This window comes from Mercenaria mercenaria, chromosome 8, assembly GCF_021730395.1.
Source record: "Mercenaria mercenaria strain notata chromosome 8, MADL_Memer_1, whole genome shotgun sequence".
NCBI classification, from domain to species: domain Eukaryota; kingdom Metazoa; phylum Mollusca; class Bivalvia; order Venerida; family Veneridae; genus Mercenaria; species Mercenaria mercenaria.
Genome location: NC_069368.1, coordinates 43,517,343 through 43,538,463, shown reverse-complemented (window position 1 = coordinate 43,538,463; position 21,121 = coordinate 43,517,343). Strand labels below are relative to the sequence as shown.

Below are 21,121 nucleotides of genomic sequence, written 5' to 3'. Positions count from 1 at the left end.
GAAATAAAACCAAAACTTCAATCTTTCACTAACCAAGATTGGTGCGAGAAGTTGCGTGTTAGTAAACGACGGATAAACACCGAGAATTCCGTTAAATTTACTTCCTGATTTTGACAGTTGTACACGATCTCTAAAAATGAATGTTATATTAGCAATAAAGCAGTACATCAGTAAGATGATAGAAGAAAGTGGTCCAGGAATGAAAGTCCTTCTCATGGACAAAGAGACGGTAAATGAAACAAAATCTGTCATAGTATGTAGACATGACCATCCCATAAATTATGATGTACTTTGATGATGGCTGAACTATTGAGTCTAAAGTAAACCCTGGGAGAGAAAATACCAAGGTCCCTACTGGGGCTCGAACCCGGACCTCGAGATCTGTAGGCGGACACTCAACCACCAGGGTTCGAATTTAGCCAGATTTTCTACATGCATTTTTTCGCAAGTGGTATTTTTTTTAAGGTCCATTACTAAGGGAAAGTGAGTTGGCAATTTTTTTCATAGCCAGTGCATAGACTTCTGCAAGACACTAAATAATGAAGATTGGCAGGTCAAAATTTACAGAAGGTCTCTGGAACTCAAAGAAATGTATGTGTATTATGTTGAAATTTCAATGAATCGACAGAATGACCCCCCAGGTCTTTTTAACTTTCTTCATACTTCATAGAAAAATAATTGTACATATACTGCGATTTATTTCAAATTTCTACATACCAACTTTCATTTTCTAATAAAATGAAATAGTTTCTGTGCTTTTTAAAAGAAATTAAAATGTTCACTTTCCTTAGTATTGGACTTGCTAAATGAAAAAATAACTTGCATTTTCCGCGACTTGTCACTTTATTAGAACATTAACACAAACATCCACATGACCAGTCCAGCGAATCATATTTGCGCTATATAAATTGTAACTTATTATAGATTACCAAAAAACCCACCGGATGCGGTAAACATCATCAAAATTGGCGCAGGTACTTGTCAGCTGTTGAAAAGACGTGCGCACGGGACATGTATCGAGTGTAAACTTCTGTTTACGACGAAAGATGAAAGAGTGCTCCGAAATTCGTTTTGCAAATGACAATTAATGCGCTACAATGACCGCGAGTTGTTGAAGAAAGAACAGTGTAAGATCGAGACGACCGTTAGAAATGCACATTATGTGGCCAAAAATTTCCACTCGCAAAAAAATGCTGTTGTCTGAAATCTCACCTCGCAGTTTGAAATTTGCACTCGCATTTCGCGAGTATGCGAGCTTAAATTCAAACCCTGACCACGTCGCTAAAAAAAAGTGGCCTATAAACCTACTATCACTACACTTCTCCCCCTTTACTTTCAGATCTTTAATCTTACCAGCTCTCCAGAATGACACTCCATGCCCACCGCATGAGTCCGTCAGACACTTCTGACACCATTAAAGTAAACTCTGGGAGAGAAAATACCAAGGTTCCTACTGGGGCTCAAACCCCAGACCTCGAAATCTGTAGGCGGACACTCAACCACGTCGCTAAAGGGTTAAACCCAACAGCTAGGCTGTTGGAAGTGGCCTATAAACCTACTATCACTACAATTTGGTCAAGTGATATTTATGACTTAAATAGTTTTAGACCACGTCTGTACAAAGGCAATTGTGAAATTAGATCCTGCATCACCTTTGAGAAAACTCGCGTTCCAGATTTTCTACCAAAAAGTGGCATTTCAGTCTATGGAAGGGGTCCTTCCCAGCAAACGCATGATGTTAGACCATATGATGTTCGATTTCTAAGATTGTAAATTAAAGTTTTTAGATATCATACACAGTATTTGCTGCATGATATATTGGTTTTACAGTCGATCAAGCAGAATGTATTTTTAATCCCCCGCCTTGGAGGAGGGATTATAGGAATGGTCTGCGTCCATCCTTCCGTCCGTCCTTCCGTCCGTAACAAATTCGTGTCCGGTCCATATCTCCTAAACCCCTTGAAGGATTTTCATGAAACTTGGGTCAAATGATCACCTCATCAAGACGATGTGCATAACCCATGAGTCAGCCTTGTCCGTTCAAGGTCAAGGTCACAACTCAAGGTCAAAGGTTTGAGCCTGCCATTTTGTGTCCGCTCTATATCTCCTAAACCCCTTGAAGGAATTTTATAAAACTTGGGTCAAATGATCACCTCATCAAGACGATGTGCAGAACTCATGAGTCAGCCATGCCGGCTCAAGGTCAAGGTCACAACTCAAGGTCAAAGGTTTGAGCCTTCCATTTTGTGTCCGCTCTATATCTCCTAAACCCCTTGAAGGAATTTTATAAAACTTAGGTCAAATGATCACCTCATCAAGACGATGTGCAGAACCCATGAGTCAGTCATGCCGGCTCAAGGTCAAGGTCACAACTTAGGGTCAAACGTTTGAACCTTCCATTTTGTGTCCGTTCTATATCTCCTAAACCCCTTGAAGGATTTTCATCAAACTTGGGTCAAACTATCACCTCATCAAGGCGATGTGCAGAACTTATGAGTCAGCCATGTCAGCTCAAGGTCAAGGTCACAACTGAAGGTCAAAGGTTTGAGCCTTCCATTTCGTGTCCACTCTATATCTCCTAAACCCCTTGAAGGAATTTTATAAAACCTGGGTCAAATGATTACCTCATCAAGACGATGTGCAGAAATTATGAGTCAACCATGCCAGCTCAAGGTCAAGGTCACAACTAAGGGTCGAAGGTTTGAGCCTTCCATTTGGTGTCCACTCTGTATCTCCTTAACCCCTTGAAGGATTTTCATCAAACTTTGGTCAAATGATCACCTCATCAAGAACTCATGAGTCAGCCATGTCAACTGAAGGTCAAGGTCACAACTGAAGGTCAAAGGTTTCAGCTCTGTATCTCCTAAACCCCTTGAAGGATTTTCATGAAACTTTGGTCAAATGATCACCTCATCAAGACATTGTGCAGAATTCATGAGTCAGCCGTGTCAGTTCAAGGTCAAGGTCACAGCTAAAATCAAAGGTTTTACCCTTTCACTATCCATAGCAGTGTCGGGTAGGGCTGTCATTGATTGGGAATATTGATTATTTTTTGCATTTATCCAAATTTACAAATTTGTGAACTTTAGTTGTTGTTTTAGGGTCTGAGTGTTTATTTGGGTAGTTTTTTCTCTCTGTAAAATATCGATTTTTGAAAATGGGAATCGATAATCGATCGACAAAAAAATATCGTTGATACATCGATATCGTTTCTATCGATGACAGCCCTAGTGTCGGGGGATTTAGCTGTCTTTCAGACTGTCTTGTTTTCTTTATTTCATGCTATGGCCTTATTTTAATAGTTAAACATATGAAATTAGGCACTGCCCTGTCATGTACAGTAATATTGGTTCTTTTCGCATAAATTGTTCTTTCCGATTTTTTAAGGATGTAGACGTTTTTGCTCCTGTAATAAAAATTAAGAATAAAGACACATTTTTCAAAATGTATCTTAAATTGATTAAATGCACATATTCATTTTTCCAGTTTAGTCATTGTAGGACGAGAATAATGATGCAAAAGATGTTCACAAGTTGTAGGTATTATTGATATTTCGGTGCTGAGAATCTAGACCAAAAATGCACAAGAGACCACCATTGACATACCTATATTTAACTGTCCATAGGCATTTCTTTATAATGTAAATTATCATATTATGCTCCTTTTTCAAAGGAAAAGAACACAGAAAAGGTTCCAGCTGCCATACTTCATGTCAAGTAAAAAATCTGTCAACTGTAAAGGAATTTTAATTTAATTTAGTACATATGTTTCCCAGAACAAGGCTCTGTGTCAAGCAAAACCCAGAGGCAGTAACTCAGATGTGGGGGTCTCTCTTTTAGGTCAAAGGTGTCTGTTTCTTGTCAAGTCTATAACTCTGCTATCCATCGAGGGATTTCAGTATTGTTCTCCATAAAATGAAAATGGCTAAATATAGAACTACATTGTATTTAGTTTTATTTATTACAGACCAGCATTGTGAGTATGGTGTATGCCCAGTCAGAGATCCTGCAGAAAGAAGTGTACCTCTTTGAACGAATTGATTCAGGTGGCAGAGAAACAATGAAACATTTAAAATGTATTTGCTTTCTACGACCTACAAAAGAAAATGTTGACATGTTGGCACAAGAACTTAGAATGTCAAAATATGGACTGTACTACATATGTAAGTATATTTTTTTGAAGATGAATACCGTATATTTTCGCCTATAAGACGCATTATTAGGACCCATTCGTTCTGTTCAAAGAGTGGGAAGCATCTTATAAGCGTGCACTGCAAGGAAATTAAAAGAAAAGGAAACCCCCAGATGTCGGTGTGCGTCTTATAAGCGAAAATATACGGTATTGTAGTTAGTTCAGTTCACTATAAATAGAAATACCAAACAATATGAATAGACAGCTAAGAGTTAAAAAAACATGAGCTTGTCACCATCTTTGAACAGATGATAAGTGAGTTTTCAGATTTTGTTGCCTTATATATTTATTATACTGTGTAAATAATTGAAATATGTGTAGTGGAGAATCAGTGTTTAAAGTAAGAATTGAATACATTCAGGTTTTAAACACCAGCTGTTGGTGTTTAGTTTTATTAAAGACAGACCTGACTTTACACTGTGGTATCTGGTAAGTTTATAATTTTGTTCTGTTTTCAGATTTCAGTAATGTAATAAGTAAACAAGACGTGAAGACTCTGGCCGAGGCAGATGATCAAGAGGTAGTGAGGGAAGTTCAGGTGAGAGCTCAGTGTAAATTCTACAGTAGATCTGGTGATAAACATGGTGTTAATATTTTTATTAACAATCTGACTAAAGGACTAGATCTTCCTAAATGCTAGATCTGATGGCGACCCATTCAGATTCCTCTTTCTGTATAATCGGATTTCCAATATTGCTGTTTTTATTTCAACTAATCTATTTTTAGCTCACCTGAGCAATGAGTTTTTGTGATCACACAATGTCCGGCGTCTGTCGTCTGTCTGTCTGTCAACATTAAGCTTGTGTATGCGATAGAGGCTGTATTTTTCAATAGATCTTCATGGAATTGGTCAGAATGATTGCCTTTATGAAATCTAGGTCAAGTTTGAATATGGGTCATCTTGGGTCAAAAACTAGGTCACTAGGTCATATCAAAGAAGAAGCTTGTGTATGCAATAGGGACTGCATTTTACACCGAATCTTCATGAAATTTGATCAGAATGTTTGTCTAGATGAAATCTAGGTCGAGTTTGAATGTGGGTCATCTGGTTTCAAAAACTAGGTCAAAAAGTCGAATTAAAGAAAAACCTTGTGTCCGCAATATGGGCTGCATTTTACACTGGATTTTCATAAAATTTGGTCAGAATGATAGCCTTGATGAAATCTAGGTCAAGGTCGAATACGGGTCATCTGGGGTCAAAAACTAGGTCACTAGTTCAAATCAAAATAAAACCTTGTGTATGCGATAGAGGCTGTATTTTTTGACTGATCTTCATGAAATTTTGTCAGAATGATAGCCTTGATGAAATCTAGGCCAATTTCGAAAATGGGTCATCTGGGTTAAAAAATTAGGTCACTAGATCAAATCAAGGAAAATACGTGTTTACACTCAAGATTTTTTCTCCAATTTTAATGAAAATTCGTTAGAATATTTGTTTCCATGAAATCACTAGGTCAAACATGTTTACACTGTTATAGTGTGTTTCTCAGGTGAGCGACCTAGGGCCATCTTGGTCCTCTTGTTATTTGAACCAATCAGACAACTTGTTTCAACAAGCATTTGACTTAAAGGGACTGGACTCCAGATTTTGGCTTAAGTAATCATTCTTTAGAATTGAATTGTTATCATATGAACATAAGAACTTTACTGTTGGAAGATATTTCAATCTCCACTAAAACAAACGAATATCCTCTATATCTACAGTATTCATAAAACATAATTTATCTTATAGGAGTTCTTTGGTGACTACATAGCTGTAAATCCACATTTGTTCACATTAAACATACAAGGATGTTATAAGGGAATAGACTGGTCTCCTGCAGCATTGAAACGGACCACTCAGGGCCTCACATCTGTACTTCTGTCACTGAAAAAATGTCCCATGATACGATACCAGAATTCTTCCGAGATGGCGCATAAACTAGCCGAGCATGTCAGGGTAAGTATTGCTAATATATGGCATGGTAACCTAAGACTTTCTTAAATAAATATATTGTGTATTGGCATAGAAGCGATCTCAGAGTGGGTGGGGGGGGGTGCATATTTTGAACTACCAAAAAAAAAAATGTTCTTCTCCTTATTGATAATAGACATCATATCAAATCCTGATCAGTATATCAACATGTTCTTTCAAATGAGTTTTTCCCCTTTATCTACAGTAACTGTTATTTGTAAGAAAAAGCAGGCTTTTTGCCCCCTCCCCCCACCCCTCCGATCCCCACCCCCCCATTTCCTGCTCCTACCCCTATGGTAGTAACAGGTTGTTTACAGATTTGAAAGTTATTGGACAGATTTTGTTACTGATGAAGTTTATTTCTTTAATTGGTATTAAAAGCAGAATTTTTTTCAAGGGTTTAATTTTCGCTATATTCGCGAGGCCCAGCATCTTGCGAAAATTAATCCTCGCATAAATATTAAAAATTAGTATAATTCAAATTCAAGTAAGACAGCATTTTTTCAATTTCACGAACTTAAAACCTTGCAAACATACTCAAAATTTGAAATTTGCGAAATTTTTGACCCAGCGAAAATATATGCTTTTACAGTAATACAAAGTTGTTTTTTTTAAAAATTGTCTCCATTAATTTCTTGATGTAACTGTATGGTTTACCTGCATGTGCTGGTGTTTGAATTCATGTAATTTGTACATGCTGTCTGTACATTTTTATATAGCAAACAATAACGAAAGATGCAGGATTGTTTGAGTTCCGACGTACAGATGTTCCTCCTATCTTACTGATACTGGATAGGCGGGATGATGCAGTTACGCCAATGTTAAATCAGGTATACTAACATTTTCTTTCAATGTAAAAGTGATCCATTTATGTTAAAGTAATGTCCTCTTAAGATATGGTAAAAGTTTGATATATTTTGTAACAGTGCCTTTTGTTTAATTTTACTTTCATATGACTTTTGCAAAACATCCCTTTAAAGTTTCAAAACAAAGCAAATTATGAACTAGGTCAACATTCTGTTTGGCTTTTTCTCAAATATCTAATACAAATATTTAATACTGTTCACAAATATTTGACACAAATACTTAATACTATTCCCCCCAAAAAGCGTTTCTAATATCAGATAAACAATGCATTTTGTCAAACTCCTTGTTTGTGAAAATATTAAGTATTTTCTCCACAACTTTGAACAAGCTTCCAAGTGAGGCTGTGATTAAATGTAAAAAATGCACATATTAGGTTAGAATGCATATAGACAATTTCATCAAGTTTATTTGCAGTCTTTCACTAACTTCTCCAGATGGAGAATTTTCTTGCTAAAATTTTCGGAAAAGCTGCAATTCTAGAAAAGATTTTGATTTTTCTTTTCATCTTTACTGTGCAGATGATGGTACAAGGAAAACTGATTGCCACCAGTAATAATAGAAAACTTTATTTTTTAAGACTGACGGTAATTTTGAATCTGAAGAATCAGTATATTTAAAAAATGTTTGTTGATTTTGAACTTCTCTGTTATTTTGCATTTATCTGTATCAGTGGACATACCAAGCTATGGTACATGAGCTACTGGGTATAAACAACAACCGTGTGAATCTATCAAATGTACCCGGCATCTCAAAGGAACTACAAGAAGTTGTCCTCTCTGCAGAACATGATGAGTTTTATGCTAATGTGAGTATATTGTGTACTTTGATGTTATAACCTAGATACCATTATTTGTTATACTTTTAACTTGCTCAAAATGAAAGGGGTTTTCTTTACGAAGTTGTAAATGTTGATTAATTCAAAACACAGGAAGATTGATTTGGAGACTAGCCAGGGATTGAGTTCTCTTATTTGAGGAAACCATTTAGATGGCTTGCAGGAGAAAGAAGGTCCTTTGTAGATGCCTGTCTGTGTCTGAAATCTCAGCTGCAATTGAGGTAAAGTGCCTTGCCTGATGACACACCACAATGGGAGTAGCCAGGTCTCGAACCCGGGGTCTTCACCTTTGTAGGAAAGTGTCTTGGTCCTTTTAATGAATGCATTCACTAATGTTGCCAGTGCAACTTTCCAAAACTGTCCATAAATTGTCTTCATAACTTGGAGAATTTTCTTGCTCAAATTTTTGGAAATTTTTGGAAAAGCTGCAATTCTAGAAAAGATTTTAATTTTTTGTTCATCTTTACTGTGCAGATGATGGTACAAGGAAACAGCATTAGTCCTAGATAATAAAATTTGAAATATTTTAGAGGTAAAAAACCAATTAATATAGTATCAACTATGCTTTATAGTAGCCTCCAGTAAATTGATCACTATACAAGGCAAATATTCTTCCTCGACTGAAGCAAATATATTTGAAGTCTTTCATCCTGTATATATTTGTTATCTATGTTGGTAAATTGCCAGTCACTTTCAGGGAACCAGTTGGTATTAGCACAGAAACCTGCAACTCTGGTTATGCTGGTCTGTCAAAATGCCATTGAATCCATACCATGTGTTTGATTGTGTACACTTTACAAAAAGATTCTTCAGATATTATTGCTTAATATTTTCAGAATATGTATATGAATTTTGGAGAGATTGGTAACAACATTAAAGAATTGATGGATGAATTCCAGAAGAAATCTCAGAGTCAAGCTAAAGTGGAATCCATTGCAGATATGAAGGTATAAAATTGATCTAGATTGTTACAAAAATACTTCTGACAGGTTCAGTGCATTGTTAATCATGTACTGTATAAGTGAATACTTTTGTGTTTGTGAAAATTTGTTTAGAACTATGATAAATAAAATGTTTGCACTCAAGGATAATTGATAAATTACCAAGTAAATGATTAGTTGAGATTGCAAGTTTTCATAAGGTAATTACCTTTTTATTGCACCATGTTTATTATCACTAACTGATATTTTTATCGATTTTATTTAAACGATATGTCATATTGGATTGTTCCACTAGTTGTAGGTGCAGATGGGAATATCCGGCTCAAGGGTAACTGTTCAGGCAGTAAAGGGGCTCTAACAAGTTACCGTGTAAACAGTTTCCTGAGTGTCGGATATTCCCGTCTGCACCTACACCTAGCATGAAATAAATATGTTTAGTTCCAGTTTTGTTTTATCATTTGCAGTGTGACATAATCTTTTTTTCATAAAATAATGTTTTTTTTAATCAATAAATACACTATAAGGAAGAGAAACAATCTAGGTACTTGAGCAGATCAGACTCATAGTGGTTAGGGGCAAGAGGGTCTAAAGCCTTAACCATTCAACCTTCAATTTCCACTCCCCCTTTCACAGATAGATGCATACATGAACACTAAGACACATATATGCACACACTCGGCATCATGCATGCACACACACAGATTAACAAATTCAGTGAATTCATTGTGTATATTTAAATATGTGGTTTATATCAGTACTAGCTGAAAATTCTTATTTCAGGCTTTCATTGAAAATTACCCTCAGTTTAAAAAGATGTCAGGTACTGTATCTAAACATGTGACACTGGTTGGAGAGTTATCAAGACTTGTGGGAAAGAACAGTTTACTGGAGGTGTCAGAAACAGAGCAGGAGCTTGTCTGTAAAGGAGATCACTCCGCCTCTTTACAGGTATGAGACTTCTAAATTTTCCAGCAGTCTGTTTAAGTATGAGAACACCAATATTTTTTGTTTTCACAGCCCTGACTACTGCATTTTGGTATAACCTTCTGACCTTACATTGCATGCTGCCTTCTGCACCCTTGACTTTGTTTATTTGCTTCTTGTGTAAAAAAAGTTTACTATAAGTATGCAATTACTTTGCACTCAATCTTTAGTTGACTGGTGTACAGCAAGAGTTGATATAAATGCAATTGCAATATAAGAAGATTCTCACTGAATTTAGTTTTCTCAGATTTTATTCAGAATGTTAATAGAAAACTTAAGTTTAAACATGGAAGCAGTAACTGAAACTGAAATTGCAGCGGCCATGATGTATCCATAAAATGGAGACAAGAGTGCCACATATTATTTTAAATCACAAGGTCATTATGTTGAATTGTTACATTAATTGAGCCATGCCATGGGAAAACCAACATAGTGGCTTTGCGACCAGCATGGATCCAGACCAGCCTGCGCATCTGCGCAGTCTGGTCAGGATCCATGCTGTTCGCTAACAGTTTCTCTGATTGCAATAGGCTTTGAAAGCGAACAGCATGGATCCTGACCAGACTGCGCAGATGTGCAGGCTGGTCTGGATCCATGCTGGTCGCAAAGCCACTATGTTGGTTTTCTCTTGGCACGGCTCAACTGTTTGTGAAACATGAAATCATTCAATTTTTTCTTTTCCAGAAAATAAAGACATTGTTGCATGATAACAAAGTAACACAGATAGATAAATTACGACTGGTAATGTTATACGCCCTACGGTACGAGACACACAGCAATAATGACGTATCTGGTCTTGTTGACACATTGCGGAAACAAGGCATCAGTGATAAACACAGAGCGGTAAGAATTCATTATAGCTCGGTCAGATCTTTAGTCTACTCTTAGATTGGACTGAACTAATTAACCGCCTCGGTAGCCTAGTGGTAGAGTGTCCGCTTCGAGTGTGGGAGGTCGTGGGTTCAATCCCCGGCAGCATCATACCAAAGACGTAAAAAATGGTACTAGTAGCTACCTTGCTTGGCGCTCAGCATTAAGAGGATAGTGCTAGGACTTGTCAGCCCGGTGTCAGTATAATGTGACTGGGTGGGGTATCATGCCATGTGTCTACGGCATGATATTCCAGTGAAGCAGCACTATAAAGTTGGGCATTGTGCTCACTGCTACAGGTAGACACCGTCATTTATATAACTGAAAAATTGTTGAAAAAAGACATAAACCCGAACACACACACACACTAGTAATAATTATGTAAGTAGGGCTCCATTTTGACATGCCTGTCCCAGCAGGCTAGCTTAATGTTTTGACACGCCAGCCAAGTAGGTTAGCTCTGTGTTTTGACACAAGAGAGGAAATGTTTTCTAGGATGATTTGGATTAAAACATTGAATCGTATGTCATTCGTCCTCCATCTCAGATTCTCATTTGGAAGTTGTCAGTTACTTGCAGAGAACCAGCAAGTCACCTGTCTTAAGCAACGAAATTGTGTTTGCCGGCTGCTTAATATAGATTTGACTGTATATTAACAATACAACATTACCAACATCAACACTAACATTTTAGGAAAATACATCTTTCTTATTTTATTTGAGAAAACTGTTGGATTTTCTGCTTAGATTTATGAGAACAAGTTTGCTACTGTACATAAGCTTATTAAAAGTGTGGATGGTAAATCTGAACATTTCTTACCAGTTCTATAAACAATAAGTAGTTCAACTTCTGCACATGAAACAATATACTGTGAAATCATTTAATTTTGTGGGCATGAAATTTCGTGGTTTTGGTCAAAACGGCAATTTCGTGGGGATGTGAATTCGTGGATTTCAACTTTTGAACATAAAATGAATGGGAATTTTACTTGTTCATTGGGATTAAATTTCGTGGATTCACTCAACAACGAAATCCACAAAAATTAGTCCCCCACGAATATTAATGGTTTCACAGTAATGTATATTTCCAATGCTATCTCTTACAAGCCTGCTGGGTATGATTATGTCACAAAATGAATTTGTCTGTTGGTAAAATTGGTTGGTGACTACTTCTTGTTGTTTAAGACAGGTGACTGGTTACAACAAGCTGAAATAACAGCAGAAAGCCAATTTGGAAAGTTAGCTGACTTACTGTATAAGAGAAGTTTCTGCTTAATACAAGTGACTGTTAAAGCAGGTAAAACTATGTAACTGTTATTTAATATGTTATAAAGTTTAACATGTGACTGAAATCTGTTGCAGTTGGTGTCAGCTGTACTGGAGTATGGGGGACGGAAAGCGAGAGGAAGTGATTTATTTGGCAGTACAGATCCTGTAGCATTTACTAAACGATTTCTCAAAGGTTTAAAGGTATGGAATATATTTCTTTTTGCATTATTTTGCATTATAATCTTAAAACTAAATTAAGCATGTAGAATACTTAGACTTAAACCTGGACTGAAATTCAAATAACAAATAATGTTTTTCAAAGTAGTCTGCAATTTGATTATACACTGATTGTTCAAGTATTTTTAGCTCGACTATTCGAAGAATAGGGGAGCTATCCTACTCGCCCCGGCGTCAGCGTGAGCGTGAGTGTGAGCGTGAGCGTCACACAAATGTTAAAGTTTGTGTACCACCCCAAATATTTTCAAAGTCCATTGAGATATTGCTTTGATATTTTGCATACTTGTTTACCATCATGACCCCAGTCTGTAAAAAGGAGGAGGCAACTCTTTCAAGCGTTTTGACTGAATTATGGCCCCTTTTCGACTTAGAATATGCTTATTGTAATGTTAAAGTTTGCGTTCCACTCCAAATATTTTCAATGTCCATTGAGATATTGCTTTCATATTTTGCATACTTGTTTACCATTATGACCCCAGTCTGTAAAAAGGAGGAGGCAACTCTATCAAGCATTTTGACTGAATTATAGCCCCTTTTTGGCTTAGAATATGCTTATTGTAATGTTAAAGTTTTACTCATAGCTTATATTATACTATCAAGAACTGAGAATAGTCGAGCACACTGTCCACTGACAGCTCTTGTTAAAATTACCCTTAAAAAAGGAAATAGTTAAGTGCAATAGTTATTAGCTCGACTATTCGAAGAATAGTCTAGCTATTCTACTCACCCTGGCGTCAGCGTCGGCGTCACACCTTGGTTAAGTTTTTGCATGCAAGTACATACAGCCATCAATTAAAGGCATATAGCTTTGAAACTTATTTTTTCTTTTTCTAGGTCAATTACCAACCTCTCTGGGTCATGTCCCATAACTCTGACATGTATTTTGAGCAAATTATGCCCCCTTTTGGACTTAGAAAATTTTGGTTAAAGTTTTACATGCAAGTTACTATCTCCAAAACTAGTGCAGATATTGATTTGAAACTTCACATGTGTCTTCGGGGTTATAAAACTAGTTGATAGCAGCAAGTCCCATAACACTGACCTTCATTTTGGCCAAATTATGCCCCCTTTTGGACTTAGAAAATACTGGTTAAAGTTTTGCATGCAAGTACATACAGCTATTTCTAAAAGGCATATAGATTTAAAACTTATTTTTTTCTTTTTCTAGATCAATTACCAACCTCACTGGGTCAAGACCCATAACTCTGACATGTATTTTGAGCAATTTATGCCCCCTTTTAGACTTAGAAAATTTTGGTTAAAGCTTTACATGCAAGTTATTATCTCCAAAACTAATGCAGATATTGATTTGAAACTTCACATGTGTCTTCGGGGTTATAAAACTAGTTGATAGCAGCAAATCCCATAACTTTGACCTTCATTTTGGCCAAATTATGCCCCCTTTTGGACTTAGAAAATTCTGGTTAAAGTTTTGCGTGCAAGTACATACAGCTATTTCTAAAAGGCATATAGATTTGAAACTTACTTTTTCTTTTTCTAGATCAATTACCAACCTCACTGGATCAAGACCCATAACTCTGACATGTATTTTGAGCAAATTATGCCCCCTTTTAGACTTAGAAAATTTTGGTTAAAGTTTTACATGCAAGTTATTATCTCCAAAACTAATGCAGATATTGATTTGAAACTTCACATGTGTCTTTGGGGTTATAAAACTAGTTGATAGCAGCAAGTCCCATAACTCTGACCTTCATTTTGGCCAAATTATGCCCCCTTTTGGACTTAGCAAATTCTGGTTAAAGTTTTGCGTGCAAGTACATACAGCTATTTCTAAAAGGCATATAGATTTGAAACTTATTTTTTCTTTTTCTAGATCAATTACTAATCTCACTGGATCAAGTCCCATAACTCTGGCATGTATTTTGGGCAGATTATGCCCCCTTTTGGACTTTGAAAATTCTGGTTAAAGTTTTACATGCAAGTTATTATCTCCAAAACTAATGCAGATATTGATTTGAAACTTCACATGTGTCTTCGGGGTTATAAAACTAGTTGATAGCAGCAAGTCCCATAACTCTGACCTTCATTTTGGCCAAATTATGCCCCCTTTTGGACTTAGCAAATTCTGGTTAAAGTTTTGCGTGCAAGTACATACAGCTATTTCTAAAAGGCATATAGATTTGAAACTTATTTTTTCTTTTTCTAGATCAATTACTAACCTCACTGAATCAAGTCCCATAATTCTGGCATGTATTTTGGGCAGATTATGCCCCCTTTTGGACTTTGAAAATTCTGGTTAAAGTTTTACATGCAAGTTTCTATCTCCAAAACTAATGCAGATATTGAATTGAAACTTCACATGTGCCTTCGAGGTTATAAAACTAGTTAAGAGCAGCAAGTCTCATAACTGATATGCATTTTGGTCAAATTATTCCCCCTTTTAAACTTAAAACTCTTTTGATATTTAACCTTTTTGGGTAATATTTTCCTGCTTCTAGGACAATATTTCGAATAGTCGAGCTTGGCTGTCTTACGGACAGCTCTTGTTTAAAGAGCAGGTGAGCGACTTATTAATATGATTCGGTAATGGCACAAGAAAACAATTTCAGGGTGTGGAGAATGTGTACACTCAGCATAAACCATTACTACATTCTGTAATAGACCAGTTAACAAAGGGTAAATTACGAGAGGCAGCCTACCCATACCTTGGTACAGGACAGCTGAAAGACAGGTCAGTCTGTTTGCTTTTGCTTTTATGCCATTTTCAACAGTACTTTTTAGCATCTGTGCACAAAGTCCTTAGGGTGAGCTATTGTGATCATTCGCCATCTGACATACGTCTGTTGTATTTCCATCGTCATCACTTGATTCTAAACATCTTCTCTAACACCAATTGCTGAGTATTTATGAAACTTTGCATGTATGTCATTGAGTGGTCCTGTTCCAAAATAGTTCAAACAGTCTTGCTTGGCTGCACATTCAGTCTGCTAGAGCTAACAAGAGGGCCATGATGGCCCTATATCGCTCACCTGTTATCATTGCACTTGAGGACAAGAAGGTCCTCAGAAAAAATATCTAAGTCCAAAAGACAGGAACAACAAAGGAAAGAAATTTAACCAAAAAGAAAAACAAAATTCTTACAAGGTACAGATATGTCAATATACACCCAAAAATTGGAGGTATCATCCATGTTGTACCACAGAAAAGTGGTCTCGGTTTTTCCCTACGGCCAATAATAAAAAAGTTACTAAAAATAAGCTATTTATAGTAACGTAAAAGGGAAGTAATTAAAAAGAAAATTATTGTAAGTGAACAAAAGAAGGATCTGCCAAATAAATCTGTTGACATAAATGAAATTTCAGATCAGTATCTTCATTAGTTACGGAGATATGCCCATTTTAATTTGAAATAAAGGGAGGTAATTTGACATAAAATCAGTCCATAGTTATCTACCCTGACTGGCTCAGTCCAACGAATGACAATAATGAAATTTCAAACAAGTCCTATAAGTACTTACTGATATAAATCCATTTTGACTACAATCAGGGGAGGTAATCAGATATAAAATAACTCTGGAACCTACAATTGGATCTGATTTGTCATGGAATCCAAGATTTATTGTTGTTGAAGATATTTTGAAAGTTTGTATCAAATAAAACCATAAATGAAGTCTCTATATGGCTGCAAAAGCCATAACTCTGGAACCCATGATGGAATCTGGCCAGTTCAAGAAAGGAATCTAGATCTTGTGGTGATACAAGTTGTGTGCAAGTTTGGTTAAAATCAAATCATAAATGGTGTTGCTATTGTGCAGACAAGGTCAAAATAGCTAATTTTGGCCCTTTTAGGGGCCATAACTCTGGAACCCATTAGGGGATCTGGCCGGTTCAACAAAGGAACTGAGATCTTATGGCAACACAAGCTTTGTGCAAGTTTGATTAAATTCAAATCATAAATGAAGCTGCTATTGTGCAGACAAGGTCAAAATAGCTAATTCTGGCCCTTTCAGGGGCCATAACTCTGGAACCCATAACGGAATCTAACCAGTTCAAGAAAGGAACCAAGATCTTATAGTGATACAAGTTTGGTTAAAATAAAATCATAAATGAAGCTGCTATTGTGCAGACAAGGTCAAAATAGCTAATTCTGGCCCTTTCAGGGGCCATAACTCTGGAACCCATAATGGGATCTGGCCAGTTCAAGAAAGGAACCGAGATCTTATGGTGATACAAGTTGTGTGCCAGTTCAAGAAAGGAACTAAGATCTTATGGTGATACAAGTTGTGTGCCAGTTTGGTAAAAATCAAATCATAAATAAAGCTGCTGTTGTGCAGACAAGGTCAAAATAGCTGATTTTGGCCCTTTCAGGGGCCATAACTCTGGAACCCTTAATGGGATCTGGCCAGTTCAAGAAAGGAACCGAGATCTTATGGTGATACAAGTTGTGTGCAAGTCTGGTTAAAATAAAATCATAAATGAAACCACTATCATGCAGACAAGAAATTGTTGATGGACGGACGCACGGACTGACGACGGACGATGAACGAAGGGTGATCACAAAAGCTCACCTTGTCACTATGTGACAGGTGAGCTAAAAATAGAAATGTCTTCAACCAACATCTAAACTGGTGGTCTGATTTCAAAATTATTTCACAAAAATGTTCCTTCTACCAATATTGTTCAGATAATCTTGATTTCATAAATAAACATGTCTGCCAGGGAATGTGGCCACATTTTCCTATATTTATATAGCGGAAATTGCCTGATTTTTAAAACAATTCTTAGGTGATGCTCTACCAAGGTTGTTTAGATTATTCTGATTTAACAAAATACATGGCAGATGGAGCTCACTTTTCCCTGTATAGAAATTAAACGGAAACTTTTAAAAAAATTCTTGTTAGAAATTGCTTGCCTGCTTTTAAAATAATTTGTGCTCAAAAAACTTATCGTACATTGTAAAGCGTGTAAAATGATTCACATGTTGTAAATTATGTCTCTTGTTGCACCATTTTTAACGTCATTTATGAATTAACCAGTTATTTATGAATTAATGCATAAATTTATATGCTCCCTTAAGAAAAGGAAGCTTAAAAAATCAACTTTTATCTTATTTATTCTATTATCAGTGTATTTATTATGTGCTATTGCAAATAGTTGATTTGACTATACATGTACCAAAACTGTTGGTTGCTGATGCCAAATGACTTACAAGAAATAAATGGAAAGAATTGTCTTGTTTTGTTATTTTTAGACCTCAGGATATAATTGTGTTCATTATTGGAGGAACAACATTTGAAGAAGCCCTCTGTGTTCATCAGTTGAATAAAGCAACACCAGGTGTTCGTATAGTCCTAGGTGGAACAGCCATTCATAACTTCAAAAGGTATTTCCTCGTAGTTTTTATATATTAGTCTTATAGTCAGAGCTACAGTTACGGTTATTCAAAGTGTGTATATAGCTCAGTGGTTTGTGCACAAGCTGCACAGGCAAATGTTTCTGGATTCGAACCCCCCATTAGAGGCTTGACTCTCCGTATATAAGGATACTAATACTGGATGTATGTCTTTAAATTGAGATGTTTGTGCTGTTACATGAAGGTAACTACAGTCAGAGATAGCAGACACCATTTTAAAGCACTTGTTGTCTCAGTTTATTTAATCCTAAAACTTTAAAAGCATTAACTGAAATTCAGGTCTATTAAATTAAAAGTTCTTTTGGAGCTATATTGTTTTCATATTTACACTGTCCCTGTTATGATGCAATATGACACGTTGGGTTGTTCATTTGGAATTAGATTTTGTGAATTATCGTAACCATCAGCCAAAACACAGATAATTGTACCCCCCAACAACAAAGTTGTAAGGGGGGGAGGGTATACTGGTTTCAGGTTTTCTGTCTGTCTGTCTGTCCGTCTGTCCGTAGACGCAATCTTGTGCGCACCATCTCTCCTTATCCCCTTGACAGAATTTAATGAAACTTCACACAAGTGATCAGTACCAACAGTAGTTGTGCATGGGGCATGTTAGGTTCTTTTAGAAAAAAAAATTGCAGAGTTATGGGACTTTGTTTTTTGTTACTATACTATATACATAGACACAATCTTGTGTGCACCATCTCTCCTCATCCCCTTGACACAATTTAATGAAACTTCACACAAGTGATCAGTAACAACAGTAGTTGTGCATGGGGCATGTTAGGTTCTTTCAGAAAAAAAAATTTGCAGAGTTATGGGACTTTGTTTTTTTGTTACTATACTATATACATAGACACAATCTTGTGCGCACCATCTCTCCTCATCCCCTTGACACAATTTAATGAAACTTCACACAAGTGATCAGTAACAACAGTAGTTGTGCATGGGGCATGTTAGGTTCTTTCAGCGACAAAAATTGCAGAGTTATGGGACTTTGTTTCTTGTTAGCATACTATGTACATACAGTCTGCATATGCAATCTTGTGCGTGCCTAATCTACCAAACCCTTGCACACAATTTAATGAAACTTCACACAAGTGATCAGTACCAACCCTAGTTGTGCATGGTGCATGTTACATTCTTTTAGATAAATATTCTGCATAGTTATGAGACTTTGTTTTTTGTTACTATACTGTATACATACAGTCTATATACATACAGTCCACATAATTATGCAATCTTGTGTGCGTCAAATTGCAATGTACTGTGTCAGTGCATGCGGGGGGTACATTCATCACCTTTAGTGATAGCTCTAGTTACTTTTGTTAGTGAATCTCTTTTTACTTGTCGCAGCAAGAGGTCTAAATTAATAAGATTTATGATTGTTTTCATAACTTATGGACTTAAAGAATATAGAATTTTGAAAGTATTCTTCTTTTCCCCTTCAGTTTTATTGAGGAGGTACAGACCTCAGTTCAACCAGTTGCAATGGGCAGAGTTGATGCTATGAGACGGTGACAGTATGTGGTGGAGGAGAAGATGTCAGTTGATGTAGTGAGACAGTGACATTATGTTGAGGAGAAGTTGTGATACAAGGAAAAATTCTCATATAATCTGAAACATGCAAGACTGTAGGATAGGATATATGTGTTCCTGAATTTTATGATATTTTTGTGATTTCTTCATGAACTGATTTTCATTTCATTTTGAGTAATTTAAGTTCTTTGAAGACTGACATTCTGCAGGGGTATTCTAGTCAGGGCCTGATCTAGTTAAATTCTCTTGCCTCTGATGCATATTTTTCAGGAGGTAGGTTGTTCTGCCCTTGTGTGCTTGCTTGTGTCTGAACTAACCACTGGATTTCTGCACTGCAGCAAGCCAAGTTGTTGTATGATCTTAAATGTAGTGGCCTAAAATGTTTGATCTATTTTCATCAGGTTATACTACCTTTTAGCCACTGTCTTGTTTTGTAACATCCCTCCCATTATCCCTCAATACTAGGCACATTAAACAATCTATATGCCCCTTTTTAAACTGTTGCCTCTCAATGTATGGCTTAGACCTTTAACAGATGTAGTTAAAACATGCATTCTGCATATTGTTTCATTGGGAGATAAATATATGGGAAGTCATTCAAAGTTTCTTCAAGGAGTGAAAAATGGTCTTGTGCACTATGTTTGGTCTTCAGCACTGTGTTTGATAATTTGTGTCCAGTTACTTACAGATCCTACAAAAATGTCAGGGTAAAAGGTGGTACAGACACAAAGTTCTTGCTGACATTTGGACAAGAGTACTAAAAACAAAATGTCTACCCAGAAAAAAGTTTAACATTTTAGCAAGAACAGTTGTGTTGTGAGAAACATGCAAATCAGTTTAAGAAAAAATTGTGAGATGGCCCAGTTGGTTAGTATAAATGGTATTATTTTAACATGAATACCATTAATGCATTTAGAACTGTAGATGGTATACTCATGTACATAGACCCAAAAAGTATTATAAGTAATGCATTATTCATTTCTTGTAGCAACCTTTTGTTTTTCCTATTCAGTGCTTTCCAGTGGGGGTGGGGCATGGGGGTGTCTCTGTGTGTGTGTGTGTGTGTGTGTGTGTGTGGGGGGGGGGGGGGGGGGGGGTGAACATTTGATGTCGTATATGTGAAAATCTGCTAGCACATATATTGCTTTACTGTTCCATGCTATGCTCAAAGACATTCCAGGACATGTTTATTGCAGAAAGTTCAGACTTAGCCGTGAACAGTGTAAATGAATGATGTACTGTATTATATTGGAAGTGAAGTCGGAGATGGGGTTTCCAGTATTATATGAAAGCATAAGGTGAAAGTCAAGTCTACTCAAAATGTAAAGATTGTTCTGTGTAAATGTGGCTTTTGGCTACTGGTATTTGAATTTAGCCAAGAATTCAGGGATCATCCTAGGTCAAAATTTTAGGGAGAAGTGACTTCTCCCTCCACAGAATTTAGGGAGAAGTTGAGGAATTTAAGGAGAAGAATCGGCATAGCATTCAGTTTCCTGCTTATATATATCCACTTTCTATGGGTCTAGCTGTAACTTATAAACAGTAATTATTTAAGGAAATTGATTCTTGCATTATCATTTTCATGAATATCTAAATAAAGTATAAACTTAGTTATGAAAAAGTCGCCTTTAAATTTTTATCCGAAATTTACATGTCCAAAACTCATAAATTTAACAGGTGCACGATCAAAACGCCATGAAATTTTTCATTCATGTTTCGATTCTCGTGCTTTTATAATGCCTGATTTTTGCATCAACTTGTTCAGATTTATACATTCAATTTAATTATTTATTTTTTCGAAAATAATACCAAACTCGTAGGTAATGGCGATCGTATTACAATATTTTGTACGGCAGTTCTGACGTCCGCGAAATCATTTTTTTATCCACAGTACCCGAGCAATTCATTTACAGAAATTGACCGTAATCATGGTAATTGAAATACATTTTGAAGTAATCTTTAATAAAATGAAAGAATAATATACAATTGTTGCATAAGATCATGCTCTCGTTAAGTTTATCGGCTTTTTACACGCCGATTAAAAATTTTCAAAATGGCGGCAGCTT

The 21,121-nt window shown here is 36.3% G+C and overlaps 1 protein-coding gene across 1 annotated transcript; it reads left to right on the top strand.

Annotated features, from left to right (window-relative positions):
- Window positions 1–56: 56 nt before the first annotated feature.
- On the top strand, window positions 57–20,128 carry LOC123566486 (vacuolar protein sorting-associated protein 45-like). Its single transcript, XM_045360627.2, has 13 exons — window positions 57–229; window positions 3,967–4,162; window positions 4,650–4,729; window positions 5,924–6,130; window positions 6,865–6,975; window positions 7,683–7,817; window positions 8,684–8,794; window positions 9,569–9,736; window positions 10,457–10,615; window positions 12,003–12,110; window positions 14,717–14,838; window positions 17,358–17,489; window positions 18,968–20,128. The coding sequence occupies exons 1-13, from the start codon at window positions 137–139 to the stop codon at window positions 19,035–19,037; spliced, it is 1,692 nt and encodes a 563-aa protein (XP_045216562.1). The 5' UTR covers window positions 57–136; the 3' UTR covers window positions 19,038–20,128.
- The last annotated feature ends 993 nt before the right edge of the window (window positions 20,129–21,121 follow it).